This window comes from Momordica charantia, assembly GCF_013281855.1.
Source record: "Momordica charantia cultivar OHB3-1 chromosome 11 unlocalized genomic scaffold, Mcharantia_2.0 BLBB01000011.1, whole genome shotgun sequence".
Taxonomy (NCBI): domain Eukaryota; kingdom Viridiplantae; phylum Streptophyta; class Magnoliopsida; order Cucurbitales; family Cucurbitaceae; genus Momordica; species Momordica charantia.
In genome coordinates, this window is record NW_028275159.1 from 2,385,784 (window position 1) to 2,409,670 (window position 23,887).

The following is a 23,887-nucleotide window of genomic DNA, read 5'->3' on the forward strand; positions in this document are numbered from 1 at the left end:
GTCTCCTTTAGAGAGGAAAGTTTGACAATTAAGATATATATGCTACGAAATTTTAATTTTCACTACACTTTAAACATAAACTAATATATGGTTTCATGAGTGCGATGGACTAACACCACATCGATATGTATTAGTTTAAACATAAACTAATATATGGTTTCTGTCTAATTTTACAAGTTCTGTTGGATCCTGTTAATCAAGAAAAATTATGCGAATTTGATCATTTTGCTAGGCCAAATTTAAGCATCAGCTTAGTAATAAAGATAATGATTTTCGTTTATATCTCCAAAATTGTATTATATATATACATACATGTATATATGTGTATCTTTTGTTTTCCTCCTACAAACACTCGATATAGTACCCTTTTTTTATTTTCTTTTTGGAAGACCACACTTAGTATAATACTATAATTTGAGATATTGTCTATGTCTATTATAAACCATTTTTATGTCCCTTTCTTTTCATCTTAGGATCCTTAACACTAATTGAGGTCGGATTATGCATTTATGTGTAATTTGTATCCTAAAAAATCCTAGGCACTTGTGGATTGAGAATTTGAATATTCGGTGGTAAATTTACTAATTCAAAATAAAATTTCATCAAAGATTTAATCATTCTATTTTTAACAGGCCCTCGTGAAATAAAATAATAATAACAAAATGGTAGAAAAATTCAACAATATTTAATTCTATTTATTTATTAACTACTTATATTCGTGAATTATTTTGTAGGTAGAGTTTAATTAGAAGTTATTGTATTTTTTGATATTAATATGTTAGAGAAATAAATGAATAAAATAGTTTTTAAAATTATGAATAATAAATAAACAGCCTCTAAATTATTATAAACAAAATATGGAGACAAGAGAGTCAAAATTGAAAATGTATTTTAACATTTTGTTATCTCTTCAGTCCCCTCTCTCTAAGTGATCATTTGGGACCACTGTTTTTTCTTTTGTTCTATTAATGGTTGGAATTCCATAAAGGGTCCATTGTGGAACCCTTCTAAGAAAACCATCATTTTATTTTATCTATTAATAATAAAGTTAATGAGTGCACAAAAAAAAAAAAAAACAACAACAACAAAAACAAAAGAAAAATATCAATGAACCTACGACCTCTTGATTAGAGGCATATGTCAATTACCTCTGAACTATGCTCGTTTTGGCGATTAAGACATTTATTATAAAACTAAAATATCGAAGTATAGATCCATAATCTCGTATGTTTTTGAACCAAAACGAAAAAATATATGGATATATTAATCTCTTTTATAAAGTGAGGGCATTAAAACTGATTTTAAAATATCACATCATTTTTTTTATTAAAAAACAAAGTAGATGGTGGACTAATTCGATCGCCTAAGAAGGGTTTGGACTTTCAGTGGGCTGGGCCGGAGTAACAGTAAGTAAACCCAAATGTGGGCCCAATGCTTGTTTGGGCCGACTTAACAACCGGGTTGGTCCATTATAGGTGTATTCAGCCCAATCATGACCTAAGCTACATACCAATTCTCCCCTTTTGTACCAACCAACCTGCTTTTTACCATCTCCAATGCCACGGTAAAAATATTTGGTTACATACTTACAGTTACAGTATCTTTTTTGTTCCTATGCTTTCAGTTTTAACATCTTTGTACTTCTTAAATTTTAATTATTACTGCTAGTATTTGATTAAACTGCCCCTTCAATGTTAACTTTTGAGTAAAACAAATTAACACAGTAAATGATTATAATTAAAGTCTAAACGTTGTTTTATTTATTTTTAGTACACCGACTAAAAGAAATTAGTCTATATCAATAGAAGTTCTTTGGTCCTTCTCATAAGGTGTTGTGACTCAACTCTCAATAAATGATTATCCTTTTCCTTGCACTTACCAAATAGTAATTTTAAAACTACGAACTTTATAATATTTTAATTACTGGTATTCAATTTCACAATTTCATTCATAGTTTAATTTGCAAAAAGAAAAAAAAAAACTCTATCCTTCCAAAAATTCCAATACCACTTTTAAAATTCATAAATATTTCAAAAATATAAATTTTCATAAAATTTTGAATGAAAAATTGACGTGGCATAATCTAAAACGACCAGGCAATTAACTTAAAATTTGTGTGAATCAAATCATGAAAGAGAAGAAATGTGGAGGAATTAGAACAAAATTAGATAGACAATAGAGAAATAAACTCTCTAGATAACGGAAAAATAAACTCTCTTGAGAATGGAAGAAGAAAAAAATTAGTACGTCCATGACGTCCATTCCTACGTCATTTCAGATTTTGTCATGCCAATTTATAATATTGATGGAGGTTTGTTTAAAGGGTATTTTCAAAATTTTTATAAAAGATAGTAAAGTAATTTTTGAAATATAGGAGGTAGGGTATTTCCCTTTTAATTTAGCCTAAAATATAAGTATGAAGTATCCAAGCTAAATTTAATTGAAGGCTAGACTATGGAGGCTTAAATTATAATTTAACTAAAATGAATTTACGAAAATGAACTAGTAAGAAAAGGGAAAAAAATAAAATAAAAGAAACAATGAACATATTAAGGCTGAAAGTTTGAACCAGTCACTTTCTCGTGGTCCGAATCAGATACAATGTCATGGTTGGCGCGCTCCATAGCCAACACCCTCAGACTCGAAGACGAAGAAGACGATGAGAACGACGTGGTATCCCCCATTCCCTCCGATCCAACTCTTTCTCCGTCTTCCACTCCTCGCCACCTCCATCACCACCCACGCGGCCTCACCCAGCCCCAATTCCATGATGAACCATTATCTCCATCTCGTGGCGTGAGAGAGGATTTGACCGAATTCAAGCAAACCCTAACCCGCCAATTGTGGGGCGTCGCCTCCTTCCTTGCTCCGCCGCCTCCTGGTTCCTCTTCGCCTTCCCCTCACCGCCCCATCGAGGATCTAGCCGGCCCTCCCGATCGGAAACCCTCCATCTCCGGGGCCCAACACGACCTGTCCGATCCGGGGGAGGTCTTGAAGATGCGTTCCGATTGTGATGCGTATGCGTCGGGGGATTTCCAGGAGGAGTACTGCGAGGATGGTTGGGGAGACGCTGTTGGGATCACCGATGAAGTGCTGACGTTTGCGACGAACATCGCAATGCACCCCGAGACGTGGATTGATTTTCCGATTGACGAGGAGGAAGATAATGACGGTACGTCTGTTTTGTTAATTGTGCTATCCAATTCAAAATGTAAATGTAAGTCCACCGCGAATGATCTTGAGCAGCATTGTTTTTAATTGACATTTTCAAAATGACATTAGAAGGTTTCGAACTAGCTGTTTGGAATCCTTTTGGAAACCCATCTCCTTGAATGGAGACTTCAATAAAATAGAACAATTGGATACTCGGGTGTTCCGTTCTTTTGGATCTACAGCACTGGGGATGCTAGAAATTTATCTTGGGATGTGTCAAGTGTTGCAATGAGATCACAGGAATCCTAATACAATAGATGGATATTAAGAAATTTTGATTTAACTTAGTTAGCTTTTTTGGATTTCAGGATAGTATTTTTGGATCATGCCTCTGCTTTTATATTTATATGGCCTCTGTCACCTCAGTTTTTAAGGCCTGGGCATGGGCTTACTTAAAGCTGCAGTATCACGTGCAATTTGGAAATTGTGGGCCTGCAGTTGTGTGTCATTCCTCGTATTTTCCTTCTTTGACGTTCTGGTTCCTATTTTTTCTGCTTCTCGATGTCTATTGCTTTATTAAATCATGATAACCATTACCTTTTTCATGGTCAGAAGTCGTAATATTGTGGTTCCCTCAGGGCTGTACAGCACTTACATTTGCTTATTTCTATTCATGTATACTTTCCGAATCAAACTCGTTCACTAAGGTGCCAATCCACTTAATTTTGTGATGGGAAGGTTAAACCCCGATTTTGTTTATTCACACCAGGTGAAAGCTATGCGAGTCTAAGTGAGAGTTTTGTTGTTATGTTATGCAATGTGTGAGTTTGTCCACTGTCAGAGAATCACCTGCATGTAGGGTGTGGCGTGTATGTATCCTTTACATGATACGGGACCCCTTTTTCTAACGAACTTACAATGACGGGGGATACAAAGTAGTATGTTGAGGGAGAGACTTAGGCCTCTTCAAAACCTGGGAACTTGTTGGTTTTCCTTCATCTATCAATAGAATTGGCATACCACAGATTATATTTGAGGTCCTATTAATTGGGTCCATTTATTGTGCAAATATGATGTTTCAGTTTTATACAATAAAGTATGATCGAGTTATTTGAACTTTTTAATATTATAAGTCGTACTGAATTTATCATAATCCCATCTTATATACTTGGATATAAGATGAATTGAGAAAGAAATGTTATAACGTGCTCTACTTACTAGATTACATATGCTGACTTTTGAATGACGAATTTGGACTTTGTTGTTGTTTAACTATCTGTTTTTATGATGTTTTTCACATTGTTGAACCCTGTGTATTTACATCTTTAGACTCTTCTTTTTCTTGTTTTAGATCTTGAAATGTCTGATGCCCAAAAAGAGCATGCTTTCACTATTGAACGTCTTGCTCCTAGATTAGCTGCTCTCAGATTTGAGCTGTGTCCTTGCCATATGAGTGATAGTTACTTTTGGAAAGTCTATTTTGTGCTCCTGCATTCAAGACTCAATAAGCATGACGCTGAGGTTTTATCGACTCCACAGGTTGACTACTCTTTCTTTTCTTTATATTGTAAAATTCAATGCAACCTTGTCTAGGTAAACTATGTAATTTCTATATTGTTACATGGTTGGCATGATCATTCTAATTATTAATTTAAGGTCCCGTGTATATTCGAACTGTGCACAAAATGACCCAAATGCCATGGTTACAGAAAAAAAAATATTACTTCCATATGAAGTTCAAACATGTATTTTACTGTTTTAATCGAGTATTATTATAGTTCCTTTGATTGAAACGTTATGTCTTCCAGCAGTATAAGGATTCTTCAAACATTGTAGGTTGTAGCAGCCAGATCAATGTGGATGCAGGAATTACAAAAGCAGACCAAGCCAGAAGCTTACTGGTGTGGTAGAGACACTTTTGAATTGAAAGACAGCTCTGGTGTGCTGCAGGAACATGGTATTTCCATGGCATTCCATGATACTCATTCAGGATCTACGCTGCCTTGGACATTTACATCCGAGCCAAGCACGTCATCCACGTCAAGCAATTATGAGACAGAGAAATACCTAATAGAGAGTTCTGAAACACAATTCATTGATAAGTCTGTTATTGTCGAAAAACCTTCAATTAAGAACGAGGATAGAAGCTCGATGATTGGGTCTTCTGCAAAATTCCTTGTTCAGAACTATGAGGACGAGTCAGATAATGACTGGCTAGAGGAAGACTCGGAGTTGGGTGGTTGTAATGCGGCCATCCTCCCTCTGGAGAATGATGAAGATATTTCCTTTAGTGATCTCGAGGATGATGATATGGTTTTGCCATCTAAACTCAAGATTGCTTCAAAAGAATAGGGAAATTTGACAACCAAAATTAGAAGGAAAAAAAATCAAGATGTTGCTTCCGGTTGTGTATCTGGTGAGGCTAAATGAACTTGTACAACGTCGTCTGGCATGATTGTGGGGCTTCATATGCCGGTCCAATAAAGCCATCTGATGTTGCTTTCGTGGGTGTGTTTGTAAATGAGATCAACGAACATTCCAATTTGGAAGAGTGTATCTTGATGATGTGTTTTCTGTTTGGTTTCTTGTTTGGGAATTGTGTAAAGAATGTATCAGTAAATAGACAAAAGGGGAAAGATATAGATTCTTTTTGTTCCATAAGATCTCCCTTATCAGCTTGCGTAAGGTCAGGTGTGCCCAAATACTAAAAAAAGAAAGCAACTTCTGTCAGGAATGGAGATTTCAGTGGAAGCTTTGTCTGACAGAAGAAACAGCCAACTTATAACAGCCACAAGAGGCAGCGAATTATGTAGCTGAGGCAGCTGATAAGAGGGTTCTGTTGGATTCAATATTTGCTTTCTTTGGAGGAAATTGCGTCCATCACAGCCACAGGTACCTACAAAGCGACCATAATGGACCATTTTTTTGATTTTATTGCTGTACTTTAACCTCCCTACTCCATAAAGATATATACAGCTTTAGTTATCATATTCATAGAAAGGCCTCTGTTCCAATCCTTTTGGCGTAGGAATGCAAGTTGGTGTATTATTTTATAACTGGAAATTTAGACCAAATTGGTTGGTTGGTTGGTCTGTTTGATTGTTTGTTTTGTAATTTGTAGAAATTGAAAGGAAACGTAGTGACCACAACCACTGTGGATGAGATTTGTTGTTGGGGTGAGGAAGAAGACAAAAAAGATAGAATTTGTAGAAATTGAGGATGTGGTCTGTGGAGGAGGAAAGTGGGAAGGAAGAAATTATATGGCAAAAAAAGTGTGTTTTTTTTTTCTTCAAGTTAAAATAATTGGCAACCACTCAGTTGATGTCCAACGCACAAATTCAGCATTTAATGATGAAATTTCGAAGTTATGGAGGAAAGAGAATCAGCAGGAATTTCCAAGAAATTAACCATTAAAATTGCATCGGATATTGTTTGTCTTGACTTTAATGGATATTTATTAAAGCTCCAGAAGTAAAGGCATATTTGTATAATTTAAACTTTTCACTCTGGGAATAAATGTACGCGCCCTTAGAATAAAAGCTATTTACATAAATAGCATGATACAAATTTTTTTGAACTTTTACAAGAAAAAAAAACATAAGCCAAATGAAATAAAAGGTCGAATATAATGAAATAAAAATACATGTAGAAAAGTCAAACTTAAGCTATATTAAAAAAAAAAAGGAAAAAAGGAAAAATAGGGAATTTGTGATAGGTGATTAAAATATTTGTTACCTTTGCAAATATAGCAGCAAATTTTGGATTTTGCAAATATGGTTAAATGAAATCTGATTTTTTGTCTAAAAAAAGAAATTTGATTGATTGATTTATTTATTTTGATTTTACGCCGCCAAATTTTCAGATATATCAATGGATCAATGGTGTATATAATATCATTCATATATCAACTTTTTATCGTATCACCATTTATAATAACATATATCAAAGTTATTTATTCCTTCAGTAACGTAACAAATCATATATACCAAAGATATATCAGCATTCATATTAGGTATATGATACATACATTTACGTTATAAAAGACAGACATTTCATCTAAAATCCGAAACGTAACAGAATAAAAGGAGGTAATATATTGGGCATATTATTGTTGTCGGTTGGAATTTTATTTTATTTTATTTTTTTTCGCGCATGGGATGAACTTTCAAATTTTGCTATTTTTCAAAACCGATAACTGATTGCTACTTTTGCAAATGTCTATTTTTGTTGTTGTTAATGTTGCAAGCACCCCTATTTTAAAATGCATATTAAAATTATGCTATTGATTGAAATTTCTCTCGTATAATATATCCCTTAAAAATATATACTAAACTAAAATGGTGGATCATGTAAACTTTTAGATAATTTTAAAATAAAATACTAATTTAACATTGCCATAATTAATTTTTTATTTATAAATTAGGGTTTAAAAATTATATCAGTAAAATTCTTATTTTGTTACGAGCATCTAAATATACAAAATTCAATTAAATTGATTAAAAATTTTGTTTAATTTCGAACAAAATAAACAATTTAAAAATATTTCAATTCCAAATCATTCTGATTGGTCATCTGCGGTTAAGGTGTTGCCGTATACGGATGGTGAACGTATAACCGATCTGAAGATGAACTCCGTATTTTATGACGAAAGATCCAATTTTACATAAATTCAATTTTTATTTGTGAAAAACAGATTCCATTCTATCGAAAAAAGGATCCGATTCCCGAACCCCAACGCTCATTTCAAGCCAATCACCTGTTCTCTCCTCCCTTCCCTGTTCTGTAGCTGTTGCCACTTGCCGCCAATTAAATTTCTCAGAAATTTGGCCGAAATCTTCCAGGTTTGCGTTTGACCCCATAATCTCATCGATTCGTACCATAAGCAGGTTTGCGTTTCTCGGGTCTAATTCTAATCGCTCTGTTCTATATATCGGATTAGCGTAACGGAAACCCAGCAATTTTCTCTCATTCCCCCTCTCCCCTCTCTCTGTGTTGTGCCATTTTCTTACAGACCCCATCAATATCAAATCTGGGCTTCGCTTTCATTTGGGTTCTAGGGTTTTTTTGAATCTCGCTCTAGCTTTTTGAATTTTCTGCACATGGATTCTGCACTGGTTAGAGGGGGCTTGGGATTCTCTCAGAGAAGAAAGAAATGGCTTATTCTGTTGGCTGTGATGGGGGTCTCTGGTTACGGTGCTTATAAGGTCTATCATTTGCCCTCTGTCGAGAGGAAGAGGAAGAGGCTGATGAAGCTCTTTGGCGCCATAATTTCCGTGGCCGAAATGGTGGCGGATTCTTCAGAAGCCATTGGAGTAGTTTCTAAGGACTTGAAGGAATTTCTGAAATCTGATTCCGACCAAATTCCCAACAGTTTGAAACAAATTTCTAAAATTGCAAGGTCGGAGGAGTTCTCGGAGTCTGTTGAAAAGGTCACTGAGGCCTTTACGGTTGGGATGATGAGAGGGTATAAATCTGTGACAAGGAATGAACAAAATATGGAGGCTGGTTCAAAGAATTCCAGCTTTGCTGCTGGTGTAGTTGAGAAGCTTTTCTCAACAGCTGGGACTGGTTTTGCTTCTGTTGTGGTTGGAAGCTTTGCGAAGAATCTGGTTATGGGGTATTACTCAGTTCCTGGATCAGCTGATGATGCAAGTCGAAATTTGCAGACAGGTGCTTACGAATCTGGATCTGAAGTTTCAGAGGTGCCCAGATGGGTAAGTGTGGCTGCCAATGAGAAATGCAAAAATGTTATGGCAGATTGTATACAAGTTTTTGTTAGTACTGCCGTTGCTGTATATCTCGATAAAACCATGGATGTTAATGTGTACGATGAACTATTTAGTGGATTGACCAATCCCACGCATCAGAACAAGGTGAAGGACATGCTTGTTTCTATTTGTAATGGCGCTGTGGAAACACTGGTAAAAACATCTCACCAAGTACTTACTAGCTCACAGACGAGTTCAAATTTGAGTCCCGTTTCATCCTGTAATGGACTGTCCAAGATAGGAGACGACCCTTTTTCTGAAGAAGAGTATCCAAAGAGGATTGCTGTGGCCAACTCAATTGAAGGTAGCCAAAGTGATTGGGTGGGCAGAGTTTCATCTACTTTGGCAGTTCCTAGAAATCGGAAGTTTGTGCTTGATTTAACTGGTAGGGTGACCTTTGAAACAACACGATCTGTTGTGGAATTTTTGCTGTGGAAGCTAATGGATGGTCTGAAGAGAAGTCTTGATATAGTTCATGACGAAGTTGTGGGTAGGGGATTGGAAGTCATTAGATACTTCACTGCAAAGTCCTCTGTTATTGTTACAATTTGTCTAGCATTGTATCTACATGTTTTTGGTGGCACCAGACTTCTGTTACCTGCATAATATAGCGGGATGCAGTTCATGCCACATAGATAGAAAGTATATACCATTGTTGCATTTTGGGGAAGTTTTGTACTTTCTCGATATCATTCAAATTTTAATGAAAATGATACTTTAGAACTGATGCATATGTTGATGCATAAGTAGCTTCCATGATCCTCTCTCTGTCTCGTCTGTGTCCCACTCTGATGTGCATTCTTACAATGAGTGTGCCTAGCCCTTATTGTTGGAGCAATGGGAATCTAAATCTCGGAATGAAATTGCTAGTATCTTTCGTCTTTACCGTCGACGATTTATTTCACTTTGCATGATTTCCGAGGTCATGTCAGTTATGGGGGAAAAGTAGCCAAAAAGACACTATTTCTTAGAATATCTAATTTGCTTTACTGCAATAATATAAAGGTCACGAGATAACTCAGATTGTCTGGTTTCTCTACAAGGTGCTTTTGGATATATTCTAATATTGTTGAGAGTCAATTTCCTCATTGAGCCGTCTTGATGCAAATGGCTACATGGCTTGGAAGCATAATGCAATGGCATATGTCGTTTGGATAACTCTTTGGATCATGGAAAGTTCACAATGATTGATGTAATGTCTCTCTCTCTCTCTCTCTCTCTCTCAACTTAGCATGTGGTACTACCGACATGTTTTTTATTTCTATTTCTTAAAAGATGTACAAGTTTCCTCTTCCTAAACCAACTTTCAGCAGCACATAAAGATTTCTTTTATTTCAATCTTAAATGTTCTACGATTCACATAATTAACTCCACACAACTGATTTTCATTTTTCACCCATTGCCCCACTCCTTGAATTTACCTCATGATTGTGTTGTGCAATTTTAGCAGATTTTTGCACTTATCTTCTGGCTAATGAGTTTGGTTATCATCTACTTTATGTTCAGCCACGTGTTACTGAAAACTCGCAAGTTCTTGTGAATAACTCTGTATCGCTTTAACATTCCTCCCCATGGCATCCTGATATCGTAGCAGCAAGCTTATGGGATCAGATACAATAAAGATTAAAAATATCAGGATGAGTAATCTAGAAACAAGGATTTTTGTTCGAAAAAGGTTTAGTAAAATGATCTTTCTGAAAATAATGTTAACAAAATAGGAATACTACCATGGAGAATGGAGATTATTAGTTATACTTTCTTCAATTTGAGTTTCAAGATGTTGAGGCGCTTCAGAAGATCACAACTGGAGGTAATTGCTTCATTCCAATCTTTGTTTTCTGTCATATGCCGATGTTATCTTTGTATATACTGATTCTTGTTTCAAGTGTCAATGATCCAAAATTATCTGTACGCCTCTTGGAAGGTTCTCTCTCTCGTTTATTCGAGCATCTTGTAACAGTTAAAGCAGCAGAAGTCTTGACATCAAATAGTTGTGCCGCTGTGATCACGAGAATACTCAAACTTTAAGGAACCGAGCTCGCTGATCAGTTAGCTAGTTTGAACTGTTTGCAGATCACAAGGTAAATCTTTTTCTGAAACTAAATGGCATGTTCTTGATCTGGTGGGGCTTGCGCATGGTCTTGAGATATGCATTGCGGCAGTGGGTTCGAAACTACTATCGCCTTCAACCTCCTCAATATACACTACACAAACGCTGGCTCGAATTTCTTATGTATACATAGGTAAAGCTGTGTGCAATGAAAAATGCAAGCATGGTTCGAGGTTGGGAAATAAACAGTAATCTTGCATTGGCATTCCCACAAGCAAATAAGATGACTTTTCCAGACTAGGTTTAGTAGAAATTTCTCTCTTTTGTTAAAGAAAATCTTTACTCGGTAGGTTTGCTTATAGGTGTTAAGGTGGGTGGTAACCCCATGATGAGGTGCATTTTTACATCTGGGTCTAATCATTGCCTTCTTCCCAATTCTTTTATCTTTAATCTCTATTTCCCTTACCTTAATTTTTGCTGTAACATTTCTTTAATGTCATGCAGCTCTTTTATAATCATGCTTTCTAGTAATGGAGAAGCCAATGGATCATGATTTCTTTTGCCCATCATCTCCGAGAAACTGCCTGCCTGTGCCTCCTACTAACCTCAAATATATTGGAATGCATGCCACATTGTCTTCACTTTTTCATTGTTAAAAAAAATTAATTATAAGTTTGTTTCTAACTTTTAAAATTGTGTCTAAGATGTCTGATGTTGTGTTTAGTAAGTCTTTAAACTTTTAAAATATCTTATAAATCTCTCAACTTTCAATTTTGTATCTAATACATATTTGTACTTTCAATGTCGTTTCTTTTTAAAGTCTAGAAACATGTTAGATACAAAATCAAAAACTTCAAAATACCGTTTGACTTATCAAACACAAAACTCAAACTTCATTGACCAAATTTATAATTTAACCTTGAAAATGACTTCATTCTCCAACTCACTGGAAGTTTCTGGTATTTTGACTGATATTATTATTATGCTTCATGACTCCATATTTTGACAGAATTATGAAGAGAGAGAGAAAGAAGGTGTAGAAACTGAAGTGGGAAGGAAGAATAAGAGGGCAGGGTGCCAGCTACGAGCGGCGGCAATGCAGGCCCCAGAGGACTATTGGCTGAGGGGTATTCCTTAATCTTACAACTTGCTTTCATTTTTGCTTTTGTTTAATTGGCCCCTCATTTTGAATCTGTCTTTCTAATTGTATCTACTTGAAATTAACAAGGGGCCAAATCATGATTGGCTCTCCCACGCTCTGTTTAGCAACTTTTGTTTTTTCTCTTTCATAAACATCTTTGTTTGAGTAGACTAATTTCCACTCTCTTTCGGTAATTTTAAACACTGTCTCTCAAGGGTATACTTCAAAATTCATCCCTTAATTATTAAAACAGGGAGATGCTTCTTTGGATCTTATAAGCTTATAGCTTGTAGCTTTCAAAACTCCTCCTCTGTCTCTGTGTCTCTGTTTTCTCTCTCTGATCATAGACGCAGCTTCAAGCTCCATTTTCATGGCCGCGACTACTTCCAGTTGCAGTGGCTTCTTCTCCATCAGATCGAATTCTATGGAGCCAAGAGTGAGAACTTCTTCACCTAGCCATGGCTCTCCAGCATGTGGGAAGCTTGATGGGGTGGCAACTTGGCTCATCAATGGCTTTGTTACTGCTTTCTTTGGATCTCTGGATCGTTGCTCGTGTATCCGTATCGCCACAGCAGAGGACGATGGCGATGAGGCGAACGATGTCCCCTTGATCCCGAACGACGGGAACCTACGACAGGATGGTGCTGCCGCCGGCCGGAGGAGGGCCGGGAAAGGCAAGAAGTGTAAGCTTCTTGTAGATTCTGTCTGATGAACGAGCTGCTTCTTGTCTTGTATAATTCAACTCAAAAAGCTCCTCTTTTTCTTTGGCAAGTGACATAAAGGAGCTCTCATGAATCTGAAAAATTTGCTGCTGTTTCTAGTTTTGTGGAGATGAAATCAACCAAATTACTTATATTTATTTACTGCTCTTCCATTTCCCAGTGGCTAATTATCTAGATCCGTCCCTATAATTTAGTTGTTTTTTTTTTTTTTTTGTTTAGATGATGAAATCTGAGTGCTTTTTTTTTTTTTTTTTTTTTTCTATTTGTGTTCACCACTTGACATATCTCAAATGAATTTAAATATATTCTATGACTAAAATTGTGTAAAAATGACATTTTGATGCTAATATTTTTTTCAAATTTTCAAAAATTACCCTTTCGAGTTTCGAAAAATTAGGAGATATTAATAAAGGAAAAGTGTTGGGAGGTGGGGCCATGATTTTAAATAATGTCGTAAAAATGGGAATGATATGATAACGTTGTGCATTAATTAAATAAAGTTATTGACTTTTACTTTTATCCCCAAACAACCGGCGGGGAATCCAAAGTGAACTAAACGACATCGTGTATAATTAAAGTATAATAATAAATTGCACAGTCAAATAACTTTTTTTTTATTCATTTAAAATTTATCCCACGTTTCATATCGTATGCTTTTTCATTCTGCCTTTTCATTTTTGTTGTCTTTTTAATATAAAATTGATTAGTTTGGTGAAATGAGAAATTCATAATAATTCACAAGTGAGAAAAAAAAATCGAGGAAGTAGTGTAAATTATGATTGAGCTAAGCTCATGTTGACATATCAACCATTATTATAGTAGGTAAACATGAATTAATTACTATTATTAAGTTAATTTTATATTTTTAAGTGGTACTAACTTAGACATAACTCGACTGTTTAAGATATTGTACATATATCCTAAAGGTCAATTATTCGAACCTCCATTCCCACGTTGTTAAATAAAAAAAAAACGACATTTTTGTCAATTCCAACTTTAACACAGTTCAAGTGATAAATATTAATATTTCTTTTTATAAATTAAAAGTTAAAATTCTACCCCACCTCATATTCAAAAAGAAAAATAATTTATGATAGCTATTTTGAGATAAATTATTGGAGGATGTGACCACAATGTAGCCATGGTTTTTTATGAATGGGTGAGAAATCGTAAAAATATTTTAAATATATATCCAAAGATTATCGAAAAGTTTACAAATTTCTGAATCACCCCCAACTGAGAGTAGACCACAATGTGACCGCTTCATTCAATAATTTAAGGAAATTTGGATTATTGACCATAATGACAAACGATCGAGAGCATCGTAAATTTGTAAGAATGACCAACCATTTTAATGGAAGGTTGATTCTAATCATGTACTTTTACATTTTACCCATGTCTATTTTTAGATTTATTGTATTTAGTTCCATGCTCACCAGATCTTTTATAGATCAACTCATCTCGTATTTTCCTATCCTATAAATATTTTTTTATTTAAAATTTCTCAACCAACTACATTTTTCTTTATTCTAAACTACTCTTTAATCATTTCTAGATAATATAGGTTTGGTTATTCCTACCCGTCCTTCTTTTTCTAATTTGTTTATATCTTCCTTTATCGATTTGCATCAATTCAATTTTTTTGATTGTGGTCACAACAATAAATTTATCGGTTACACAATAGATGTACAAGTGAGAAACTACAAAAATATTTCACTACAATGTCAAAGTATACAGATTTTCAAATCACCATCTATGGTGAAAGCAGGTCACACTTTTTTTAGTACAATAAATATAGAGATGTAGGATTGAATTTTCGACCTCGAAAATGAAAATGTCTTAACCATTAAGTTAAGTTCGTGTCAAGAGATAGTCGTCGGAACTTAATCCAGTAGTTTACTCATTTTCGGCCTAAAGATCGGTAACACGGAAGCCCATGACAAGAAGCGGGCTATTACTCTTCCTCCTCTACAAATTGACCTAATTAATACGAGGTTTTACTTTTATTAAACAAGACCTCGAAACCCAACGTTGTTTTTGTTTTTGTTTCAAGTTTCAACAAACCCTATCCAAAATGCAATTTTAAAAATTCCATTTTTTTTTCCTTTCAAAAACTTTAATTTGCAGCACATGAACGCGACTGATAAAAAGAAGGAAATTAGGCCAAAAGGAAAGCGTTTCGCAGTTAAAAATTAAAATATATAAGGCTCTCATCACTTTCTTTACAAAGTTGGCTAAAAAAACAAGAACAAAACCACCAACTTTTGTTCTGCATGTTAGCCTCCACTCATACTAATACCAATTATTTACCAGGAAAAAAAAAAAACCCACAACCGCCCATCCTCAATTTTAACTAAAAAAACCGCCCAGCCCCCAGGTTTAATTTCTTAAATTTCCCTGTCTCTGTCTGTTGTTGTCTCTACAGAAAAACAAGTTTTAGATTCTTAAAACTTTGTTCATGTGAGTTGACGATCATGGGGCACGATTGGTTTTTCTATTTTCTATTTTTTTTAATAATATTTCCATTATTATTTTTTCTGAAAAAGTTTTTTTTGTCTAATCTGTCGTTTTATCTGATCCTTCATGGTTAAGCTAAGAGGGTGAGGAGAAAACCAGAAAATTTTTGCAGACCCCACTACTGAATACGTACCCCCATTTTTCCCTTTTCCACCACCACACACTTCAAAAAAGGATGATATTTATAAACAAATTACCTGCTGCTGATCTTCATCAATGGCGCAATATGCAGCTGCCTTTACTTGGACAAATTAAATGTCCCTTCTTCTCCCCTTCAAACTTCAAAGTTTTCTCCTTTTTTTATGGGTCCCAACTCTGTTCCCCTCCCACCAGTGGCAGACCGGAGAATATATAAAAAGAAAATATTTGCCTACACACTATGTACTAAGATCCTATGTTTCTATTGACTTACGACGTGAAAATCTACTAGATTTCATATCAAAATTAATTGATAATGAGATGAGTAGTCAATCTTTTTGACGTGAATCATTAACAAAATCTCTACAAATCACTATTGAGAATGAGTGACGAGATCGTAGAAAGTTAGAGAGAGCAAAAATAAATTTTTTCTTTTCTTTAAATTACCTTTGAAAATAAGCACTTGTGTAAATAAATAATTTAGTGATGAGCAACAACAAATTTCCTATTGCCCTCATCCTTCTTGTTTTTATGTCTTTCAAAAAGGGATGAAAAATACTTATTTCCTAATTACTATGATCACCACTAAAAATTTGACTATTATTATTTTATTTTGATATCGTGTATCGGATTAATTTGTGTACTCGACTGATCATAGACCAACTATTTGACTCTACTACATTTGGTTGACAAGAAAATTAGTATGATATTAAATTCTAAGTAGGTGGTTAATTAACCATGATTCTCACTAATTCTTTTGCTATTTACATTGACTTTATTGACCATTAAACCATAATTTGACTACTATTATTTAAAATAGATTCCACATGAGCCACAAAGTTAAGATTTAATTATTTTAAAAAATCTGAATAGAAAGATTTGTATATAAAAAGTTAAAAATTTAGCAAATTATTCTTTATGAATTTTTGGTCTGCACTGTCCCCTTCCACTCTTCTTTATATACCCATCTCCTTCTCTTCCTTCCTTCCCTTTTCCCTTCCTCTCTTCTCTCACTTCCACCATAAACCCATTTTGATCAACTCTCTCTCTAATTTCCTTCCCAATGTTCCTCTCTGGAGAACAAGACGTCCGGTTCTGTCGGCCGGTTCTCGAATCCGGGTTCACGCCGTCTGAAATCCAGGAGCTTTGGTCTCTATTCGAAGATCCGGCCGGGTCCAGCCGAGCGGTGGATGACGAGAGGAGGCGCAAGCGAATGATGTCGAACCGGGAGTCGGCGAGGCGTTCCAGGCTGCGGAAGAAGAAGCATTTGGAGAATCTGACGGTTCAAATGGACCGGCTGAAGGTGAAGAACCAGGAGCTGAAAAGGCAGCTGAATGTTGTGATGAACCGTTATTTCATGGTACGGAGACAAAACGACCGTTTGTGGTCGGAGTACGTGGCGCTCCATGCCAGGCTGTCCGACCTTTACCGGATTTCCATGCAACAGAAGATCAAGAATAATGACAACTCCAACTCATGCATGCAAATTTTATTTTAATTATTACTCTTTAGAAATTGATATATATATCAGAAGTTGAAAATGAGAAATAAAAAGAAAAAAAAAACTTTATGGGCTTCAATTTAATGTCTCACCTTGTTATATTGTTTATACATTTACATTTTGGTTACACTAGTTTAATTCATCATTTGATGGGCTTAAAAATATTAAAATGTGACGACATATATTTACGTGGGTTGTTTTTTTACTCTTATGTTTTGTAACAAAAGTTTGTGTTTAATTAAGGTTAAATATTTTTTCCTCCGAATCTATATGTTGCTTTTTAATTTTATTCTTGGTTTTAAAAAAGAAAAAGAATTCAATTTTACCACTTATCTATGACGTATTCAATTTTTTAGTTAATGTCCCTTTAAATGATGAAAGAGTAATCATAAGAAATCTTGTAAATAATATATGTATATATTTTTAATAAAGAAGTGATTTTTTTTTTTACAATAAAAGTAGTGAGTTGTTGACGTAGTAGTATCTTTAAAGGGTCCATTTTTTTATGAACTAATTTAATTATGAAATGCAAACTTTAACTCAATTAGTTAAGTCTTTTTGAATCTCTACCGCATATGTCGATGAATAAAAAGACTTTAATTATAAGTTAACTATGTAATTAAATTTAATATTGCATATTTAAGCCAGATCATGTAAAATAAGTTTTTAATCTTACGAATCAATCCTATGTCTAGTTTATTGAATTGAAATATTAGATTATTCGAAGTCAATATATTTTTTATATAACGAAATTGATTAAGGATGGAGTTAAAAATCGATACCAATATTGGAGATTGTAATAATGTATTTAACGACCTCTAATCCATGCATTACTTTTGTATATGGTACTGAACAAGAATATGAATTTCTAGATCATTCAAATTTTTAAATGTAAAGAGCTCGAAAACTAGTGTATATATACATTATTTAAGTTGTAATCGATAAAAAAGCTTGATTATGATTAATCATAAATATTTTACATTTAACATTTTAAAGGTGATAAAATAAAATACGCAAATACTAACTATAACTAACTATATCCAGAAGCTTTTTAAGATATCTACATAAAATTAGTTTCTCTAAATTTATATCTCAGAATATTGTAAATAAAAATTTCTCTAGAAATATCCTATATTTTAGTAAAATATTCTTTGGTTATCCAAAAAATTCTAAAAAGTTGTTTTAAGATAGGATTAGATTTATAAAAGAAATAATTAAAGAGACTGAAAATCTACTTGTTTAGGCTCTAAAGATTTTTCTCCAATGAATATAGGAGAGATATCTCGGTTTCACATATTAGGTATGTGAGGAAAGTGAATGAAAGTGAAAAATGTGAACGGTTAGAGAGCCTTTTCTCGAAGATTGTCTTTTTCCTTTTGTGCTAATTTCTAATACAGTTTATATATGTTTTATGTCGAATTCAAATGAAGAGACTTATACGATCCAAATTCAAGGTATATACAAATATGACAACTAGCTTCTAGACAGCCATATCCATGGGAGAACATCAAAGTTAAAGACATAAAAAAAAAAATGAAGATTTGATTTTCCAACAACAAGAAAAAGGAAGGAGTGAAAGAAAAAGTTGACAAGAAGTTTCTCTGCCGATTATTAAAAAGCACAGCCATTATTAATCAACATTCCTTCGAGGAAATAACCTCAGGGCAGAGAATGCCGACTGTCGGAGTTTTTCTGGGAGGAAGGGAAAAAAAGTACATATATAACACTTGGGTTTGGTCGTGTCTGTTTTTTCGTATTATTATCCATTAATTTTGAGAAGATTATTAATCATTTGGGTCATTTCCGTAATTTTGATTTATTTTTAACAAATAGATATTGAGATTTCAAGTATGTATACTAACATGCCCATGTGAACATGCATCGGTGCCGCACAGATGAATAAAAGCACATACTTTTATCAATCGATGTTAGGTAGTAGACCAAAATGATTATTTTTTGGAACTTCATCAACTAAAAGTATTTTAAAATTTTGATAGGGATCAAATTTCGTAAAAATTTGTGTACAGATTAAAATGAATATCTTGAAAGTTTGAAGATTAAAATGAAATAATCTCAAAAGTTCTGGAAAAAAAAGTGGGAGAAAGAGATAAGGAGAAAAAGAGGGAAAAAAAGGTGGTGGAAATTGCAATCAAGCAACCAACCAGGTTAAAAAGGTGTCAAAAAAGTTCATAGATTTTCTTTTGACTGAGAAAGCTAAGGTCTTTGGATCATGCAATATTGATAGAGCATGTAAAAGTGAAAGCTAAAGTTTGTCTCTTTGATTTCTGCCCCAACTTTGCAAGAAGTTATGAAGATCAGCACGACACTTTGAGGAATAATTAAGTTCATTTTGCTTAATTAAAAGCCTCTTTAATTTTCGAATATGCGAATCTTCATACTAAATATATATATACAAAGAAACTTCTTGCATTTACTATGATTAGAATTAAAGAGTGTGATTCTGTTTAAAAAAGTTTAATGCATGATAATTACGATAATAATATCGTGCTTTAAATTTAGGATTTATTTTGTGAGGTCTAAGAAAAATGATAAAAAAAATTCTCATGGAATCTTCATATTAACTAAGAACAATAATCTTGTGTCCCTAGTTTGAATTTGGAAATGGGGATGGAAAATGTATTATAACCTTGTTCTTGACCTTCAACTCAAACTTACACTCTATTTTTCACATACATATAAAATGTATAATTATTAAATACTTTTCAAAATTAATAAAAAAATGTAATATACATTTCTATACATTATTTTAACAATTAAACAGTTGAAATAGTTAATTTGGATGTATATATAACAATTAAAAACGAAATTATCAAAGAGAACATAACTTAGCGGTAATATTGGCATATGTCTCCAACTAAGAGGTTGTGAGTTCGAATCCCCTCCCCAACATGTTGTACTAAAAAAACAAAAACACTAGTCGAAAAGCTTTGTTAAACTATCCCCATTTAGGTCACTCATCACCTTGGAATAACTCAAAAATGATTTGAACAATGAAGGAAGAGGAAGAAACAGCCTGCTTCACCAGCTTTTTAAGAACTTTCATTATAATCTTCATATCTGTTCGGTCAGAAATGTCATTATACTCTTAGGTTTTTGCTGAATAAAAATGCTCAATTCTGTGATTTACGCTCAAGGGTCTCTCTCTCTCCAAAGTAACACTTGATCTCCAAGCAACATTATTAATCACTTTTGTTCTTTTCTGCAATTAAGAAATCCAAAAAAAAACAAACTCCCATCCTTTTCCACTTTATTGACACAACCATGGAAGAAGGATCTGTATATTACACTTCAAAATTATACAACCAAAAACAATAACAATAATAGACAACCTCTAGTGGTAATTGGTCGAACCAGAACCAGAAAAAATAGTAAGGTCGGGTAGCTGTAAGCTAACCAAACACTCACGAATATTCAAAAAATAGAAAAAAAATCCTTGGGATTAGCCAAAAATTGGAAATTTGATACTACTCTTCCATACCCAACAGCCTTTTCGTCTGAAAGCAACACCTTGGCCAGAAAGAAATCTCAGATTCATGCATTCAGAAAAAGTAGCAAAAGCAGGATAATAAAATGATGGGCACGAGAGAAACTTATTTTATCAGTCACAACTCTCAGAATCCAAAAGAAACAGACTTCAAAAATCTCCATACTTCCATTACACCAATCAAACCAATAAGTTCACTACTGTAGCCCTTCTAACAACTAAACTTACTGTACCTTTTTTTCTTTCTTTCTTTTCTTTTTTGTTCTTTCTTTGACAGAGAATGGGGCTCAGGCTCCGGCATTGCTGTAATGAGATCCTCCGCATATCTTTGTTTTCACGTACAGTAAAAGAAAGAAGGCCACGGGTAAAGACAAGCAATGATTTGACAAAGAAAATGTATAAGAAAACAAAAAGTCTGCTAAAAAACAGCTAAGGCACAACCTTTGTATGGTGGTGGCAGTAACCTTAGCCGTAAAAACTTAAAACATGTTTTTACCTTGTCAAATCTTGAAAAGAGTTTAAACCATTTAGTCTGTATCTAAAATTTAACATCTTACAAGTTCTCTTAACATCTTGCAGATGTAGTGAAGTCACATAGTTGTTTTGTAAGATTAGTCAAGGTATATATATGCTGGTCTAAACACTTACAATATCTGAGTAGTGTGCATATCTCTCACTCTTCCTCGGTGTAAGCTACCATAAATGATTGATGTTTTTTCAGTCTGTTTCAAGCCTATGATGAATCAGGTTCTGACAGATGGGCTTTTTTTTCTCTTCTATCCATGAATTATTAATTTGCACCACATAATCTCTACCAACTGTAACTGAATTGCCTTTGCCTATTATATGTTCTTCTATTCTCCACTCCCATTTCAACCTTTCTTTTTCATAGCATCCATGAAACCAAGATCACCATTGAGACGACTTCTGCAAGAGCAACAAGAACCTTTTGAGTTGGAGGATTACCTTTTCGAGAGAGACTACTCGATAAAGAGCTTGAATGGGAGCACTGGCTTTGCCTGCAGCGGTGGAAGATTAGACAGCATTAAGAAGTTTGGAAAGGGATTCGTAAAGATTAATAAGAAACTGAGGAATTCATGTAAGAAACTTGTTTCCATCAACAGGAAGCAGAAAACTAAGAATTTGGGAAACAATGGTGGGACTTCTAATGTTGGTTGCAAGAGAGTTGCAGAATCAGAGAAGTTTTCTTCTGCCAACAGCTCCCCAGAGATGTTTGGTTCCTTTTCTGGAAATGATCATGAAGAAATGTCGCCTTCAACGAGAGGACGTCACACTAATTCATCAACTTCAGACACCTTCAGGGCTCCAGAAACCTGCAACTTGCAAGTAGTGAAGGTATGATCACTCTCCAGATATCTCACTCCAAATCTGTTCACTTGTTTTCAGATTAAATTATGATAACTTGCTCCAAACAACCCATTCATCAAATCTATCAGAACTATGAGGCATTTTTTAGTCCAGAGTACATTAACATAAATCCCCATTTATATCATATCAATGGGAATTTAAGAATGTGAAATTCCCAAGTCTACCAGACGGACTTGAATTATTTCCAACTTCTGTGAACTTGATGGACCATGTAACATTCACACAGTTCTTGAGGAACTTTAGTTTTCATTTGAGCTAACAAGATCAAACAGGTTGCGGCAGGAAAAAAGATCGTGTCTAGAAGCATGGAACCAAGTAAGCAACTCAGTCCTAGATTTGACACTGATTTTCATTTTATCTTCCATGTCCAAGAAGTTACCACCCTGTATATAGGGAGTCTCCAATCAAAACTTCAAATTGAATGAATGAATATGAATACCCACCCCCAACCCAAATCAACTGCATATGAATGAACTAAACTTGTTTAGGTCGTGAAAACAGGGAAGCAGAGTCAAGATAATCGACTATGCAAGGGCATTCCTCTGAAGAAGAAAGTTACAGAAGACTCGATTCTATCAGCCACTCTCTGGGAACTACTACTTTACTCCGCAGCAACAGAGAAAACGAGTAGCATCGGGACTGCAGAACTGCAGGAGCTTGTAACATCCAACCCTGCGTCTCAGCTCCTGATATCCAAAAGGGTAATACATCAGACAAAGCAGCTTCTTTTTGACTGTGTGAGGGAGGTGGTGGAGGCCCATTCCAAGCGGGGCAGGCACTTGGGGTCTGAAGAAGCCACAGTTGAAGAAGCAAACTTACTGAATCTACTGAACTCAGATTTCCTGGACTCAGTAGCAGAATGGAGGGATTTGAAGCAGCAGAAGCAACTTATAGGGACAGAGATTGGAGAAATCGTTCTCAAAGAGATCATCAATGAAGTTGTTACTCAACTAATTGATAATCTGTGACCTACTACTACTACCTTCTGCCTTCCCTTATACTAAGATTCCCATACAGAGTTTTTCCAGATTCAACTGGCTACAAAAAGACCAAAGCATCCTATATAATCTTGTTTACAAAAATCTCCCTAGCCCAAAAGAGGGGAGGGCTGTGAATTTTGTATTGCAACAATTATTACCAGTTATAAAGTACAGATTCCTTGATTGCTATTCAGATATAAACGTGCAATGCAACAGTTAAGATCTATACAAGCACATTAGACATTCACATGCGTATGAATTTAACCTTCTACTCATATCCTAGAAGTTTCACTCAACTATCTGAGCCCCTGCCTCTATTGAATGTATACTGTCAGAAATTACGCTTCAGAAAGAATGCAGATACCAATAGCCAATCTTAAGTGAATTTGGATCACTCAAATCATTAGCATCAAACCATTTTACAAGCTTAGAAATATCTCTTAAATACTACAAGACCATCCCTTCAGATACTAAAGACACATTGGGCCCCTGCCTCAGTAAAATGTACACTTTCAGCAATTATATCTTCAGAAAGAATGCAGATAATATAACAATAGCCAATCTTCACGAGTTTGGATCACTCAAATCATTTCATAAACCTATTTCAGTTTTATAAAGGCCTCAAACCATTTAACAAGCTCAGAAATATCTCTTAAGTACTACAAACAAAACCACCCATTCAGATATTAAATCACCTCAAATAGTACACATTGCACGTCTTGCAACATCTAATCAAGGGGTTGTCGGCATAAAGTGATTCCTTCTGTTGTCCATTACAGGCTAATCCATGTGTTCTTCACCTCTTGCTTTTAGAAAGACCAGACATATGCATAAAGTTAGAAATTGTGGACAGAAAATTTGAAGTTTTGAAAAAGTTCTACTCCAAGTTTTAACAACCATGATCTGGCTGTGAACACTCAATTTTGATGTCAATTTATACAGCCTTCCTATGTTTTCATTCTGGTTATAAATTGTGCTGTAAAATCAACTTAGAGATAATCTCAGTAACCAAACTTCTGTCAG

The 23,887-nt window shown here is 34.6% G+C and overlaps 5 protein-coding genes across 5 annotated transcripts; all 5 read left to right on the forward strand.

Moving 5' to 3' along the window:
* The first annotated feature begins 2,559 nt into the window (after positions 1-2,559).
* On the forward strand, positions 2,560-5,814 carry LOC111011179 (uncharacterized). The gene is made up of 3 exons (XM_022284855.2): positions 2,560-3,172; positions 4,505-4,692; positions 4,990-5,814. The coding sequence occupies exons 1-3, from the start codon at positions 2,602-2,604 to the stop codon at positions 5,503-5,505; spliced, it is 1,275 nt and encodes a 424-aa protein (XP_022140547.1). The 5' UTR covers positions 2,560-2,601; the 3' UTR covers positions 5,506-5,814.
* Positions 5,815-7,803: 1,989 nt separating this feature from the next.
* On the forward strand, positions 7,804-9,646 carry LOC111012299 (Carbohydrate-binding protein). The gene has a single exon (XM_088119630.1). The coding sequence runs from the start codon at positions 8,253-8,255 to the stop codon at positions 9,525-9,527; it is 1,275 nt and encodes a 424-aa protein (XP_087975756.1). The 5' UTR covers positions 7,804-8,252; the 3' UTR covers positions 9,528-9,646.
* A 695-nt stretch (positions 9,647-10,341) lies between these two features.
* LOC148208012 (uncharacterized) lies at positions 10,342-12,971 on the forward strand. Its single transcript, XM_088119631.1, has one exon. The coding sequence runs from the start codon at positions 12,483-12,485 to the stop codon at positions 12,819-12,821; it is 339 nt and encodes a 112-aa protein (XP_087975757.1). The 5' UTR covers positions 10,342-12,482; the 3' UTR covers positions 12,822-12,971.
* A 3,495-nt stretch (positions 12,972-16,466) lies between these two features.
* Positions 16,467-17,100, forward strand: LOC111008383 (basic leucine zipper 4-like). Its single transcript, XM_022281068.2, has one exon. It carries the CDS (start codon positions 16,553-16,555, stop codon positions 16,985-16,987), a length of 435 nt encoding a protein of 144 aa, XP_022136760.1. The 5' UTR covers positions 16,467-16,552; the 3' UTR covers positions 16,988-17,100.
* A 3,675-nt stretch (positions 17,101-20,775) lies between these two features.
* On the forward strand, positions 20,776-23,107 carry LOC111022254 (uncharacterized). The gene is made up of 4 exons (XM_022299453.2): positions 20,776-20,869; positions 21,388-21,851; positions 22,157-22,199; positions 22,386-23,107. Exons 1-4 carry the CDS (start codon positions 20,776-20,778, stop codon positions 22,850-22,852), a joined length of 1,068 nt encoding a protein of 355 aa, XP_022155145.2. The 3' UTR covers positions 22,853-23,107.
* The last annotated feature ends 780 nt before the right edge of the window (positions 23,108-23,887 follow it).

What these genes read in the sequence shown, in the direction of transcription:
- LOC111011179 (XM_022284855.2), top strand. Translation starts at nt 2,602, where the DNA reads ATGTCATGGTTGGCGCGCTCCATAGCCAACACCCTCAGACTCGAAGAC. An exon ending in CGAGGAGGAAGATAATGACG is followed by an intron (nt 3,173 to 4,504) that starts GTACGTCTGTTT and finishes TTCTTGTTTTAG; the next exon opens with ATCTTGAAATGTCTGATGCC. An exon ending in AGGTTTTATCGACTCCACAG is followed by an intron (nt 4,693 to 4,989) that starts GTTGACTACTCT and finishes CAAACATTGTAG; the next exon opens with GTTGTAGCAGCCAGATCAAT.
- LOC111012299 (XM_088119630.1), top strand. Translation starts at nt 8,253, where the DNA reads ATGGATTCTGCACTGGTTAGAGGGGGCTTGGGATTCTCTCAGAGAAGA.
- LOC148208012 (XM_088119631.1), top strand. Translation starts at nt 12,483, where the DNA reads ATGGCCGCGACTACTTCCAGTTGCAGTGGCTTCTTCTCCATCAGATCG.
- LOC111008383 (XM_022281068.2), top strand. Translation starts at nt 16,553, where the DNA reads ATGTTCCTCTCTGGAGAACAAGACGTCCGGTTCTGTCGGCCGGTTCTC.
- LOC111022254 (XM_022299453.2), top strand. Translation starts at nt 20,776, where the DNA reads ATGGGGCTCAGGCTCCGGCATTGCTGTAATGAGATCCTCCGCATATCT. An exon ending in AAGGCCACGGGTAAAGACAA is followed by an intron (nt 20,870 to 21,387) that starts GCAATGATTTGA and finishes TCTTTTTCATAG; the next exon opens with CATCCATGAAACCAAGATCA. An exon ending in GCAACTTGCAAGTAGTGAAG is followed by an intron (nt 21,852 to 22,156) that starts GTATGATCACTC and finishes AAGATCAAACAG; the next exon opens with GTTGCGGCAGGAAAAAAGAT.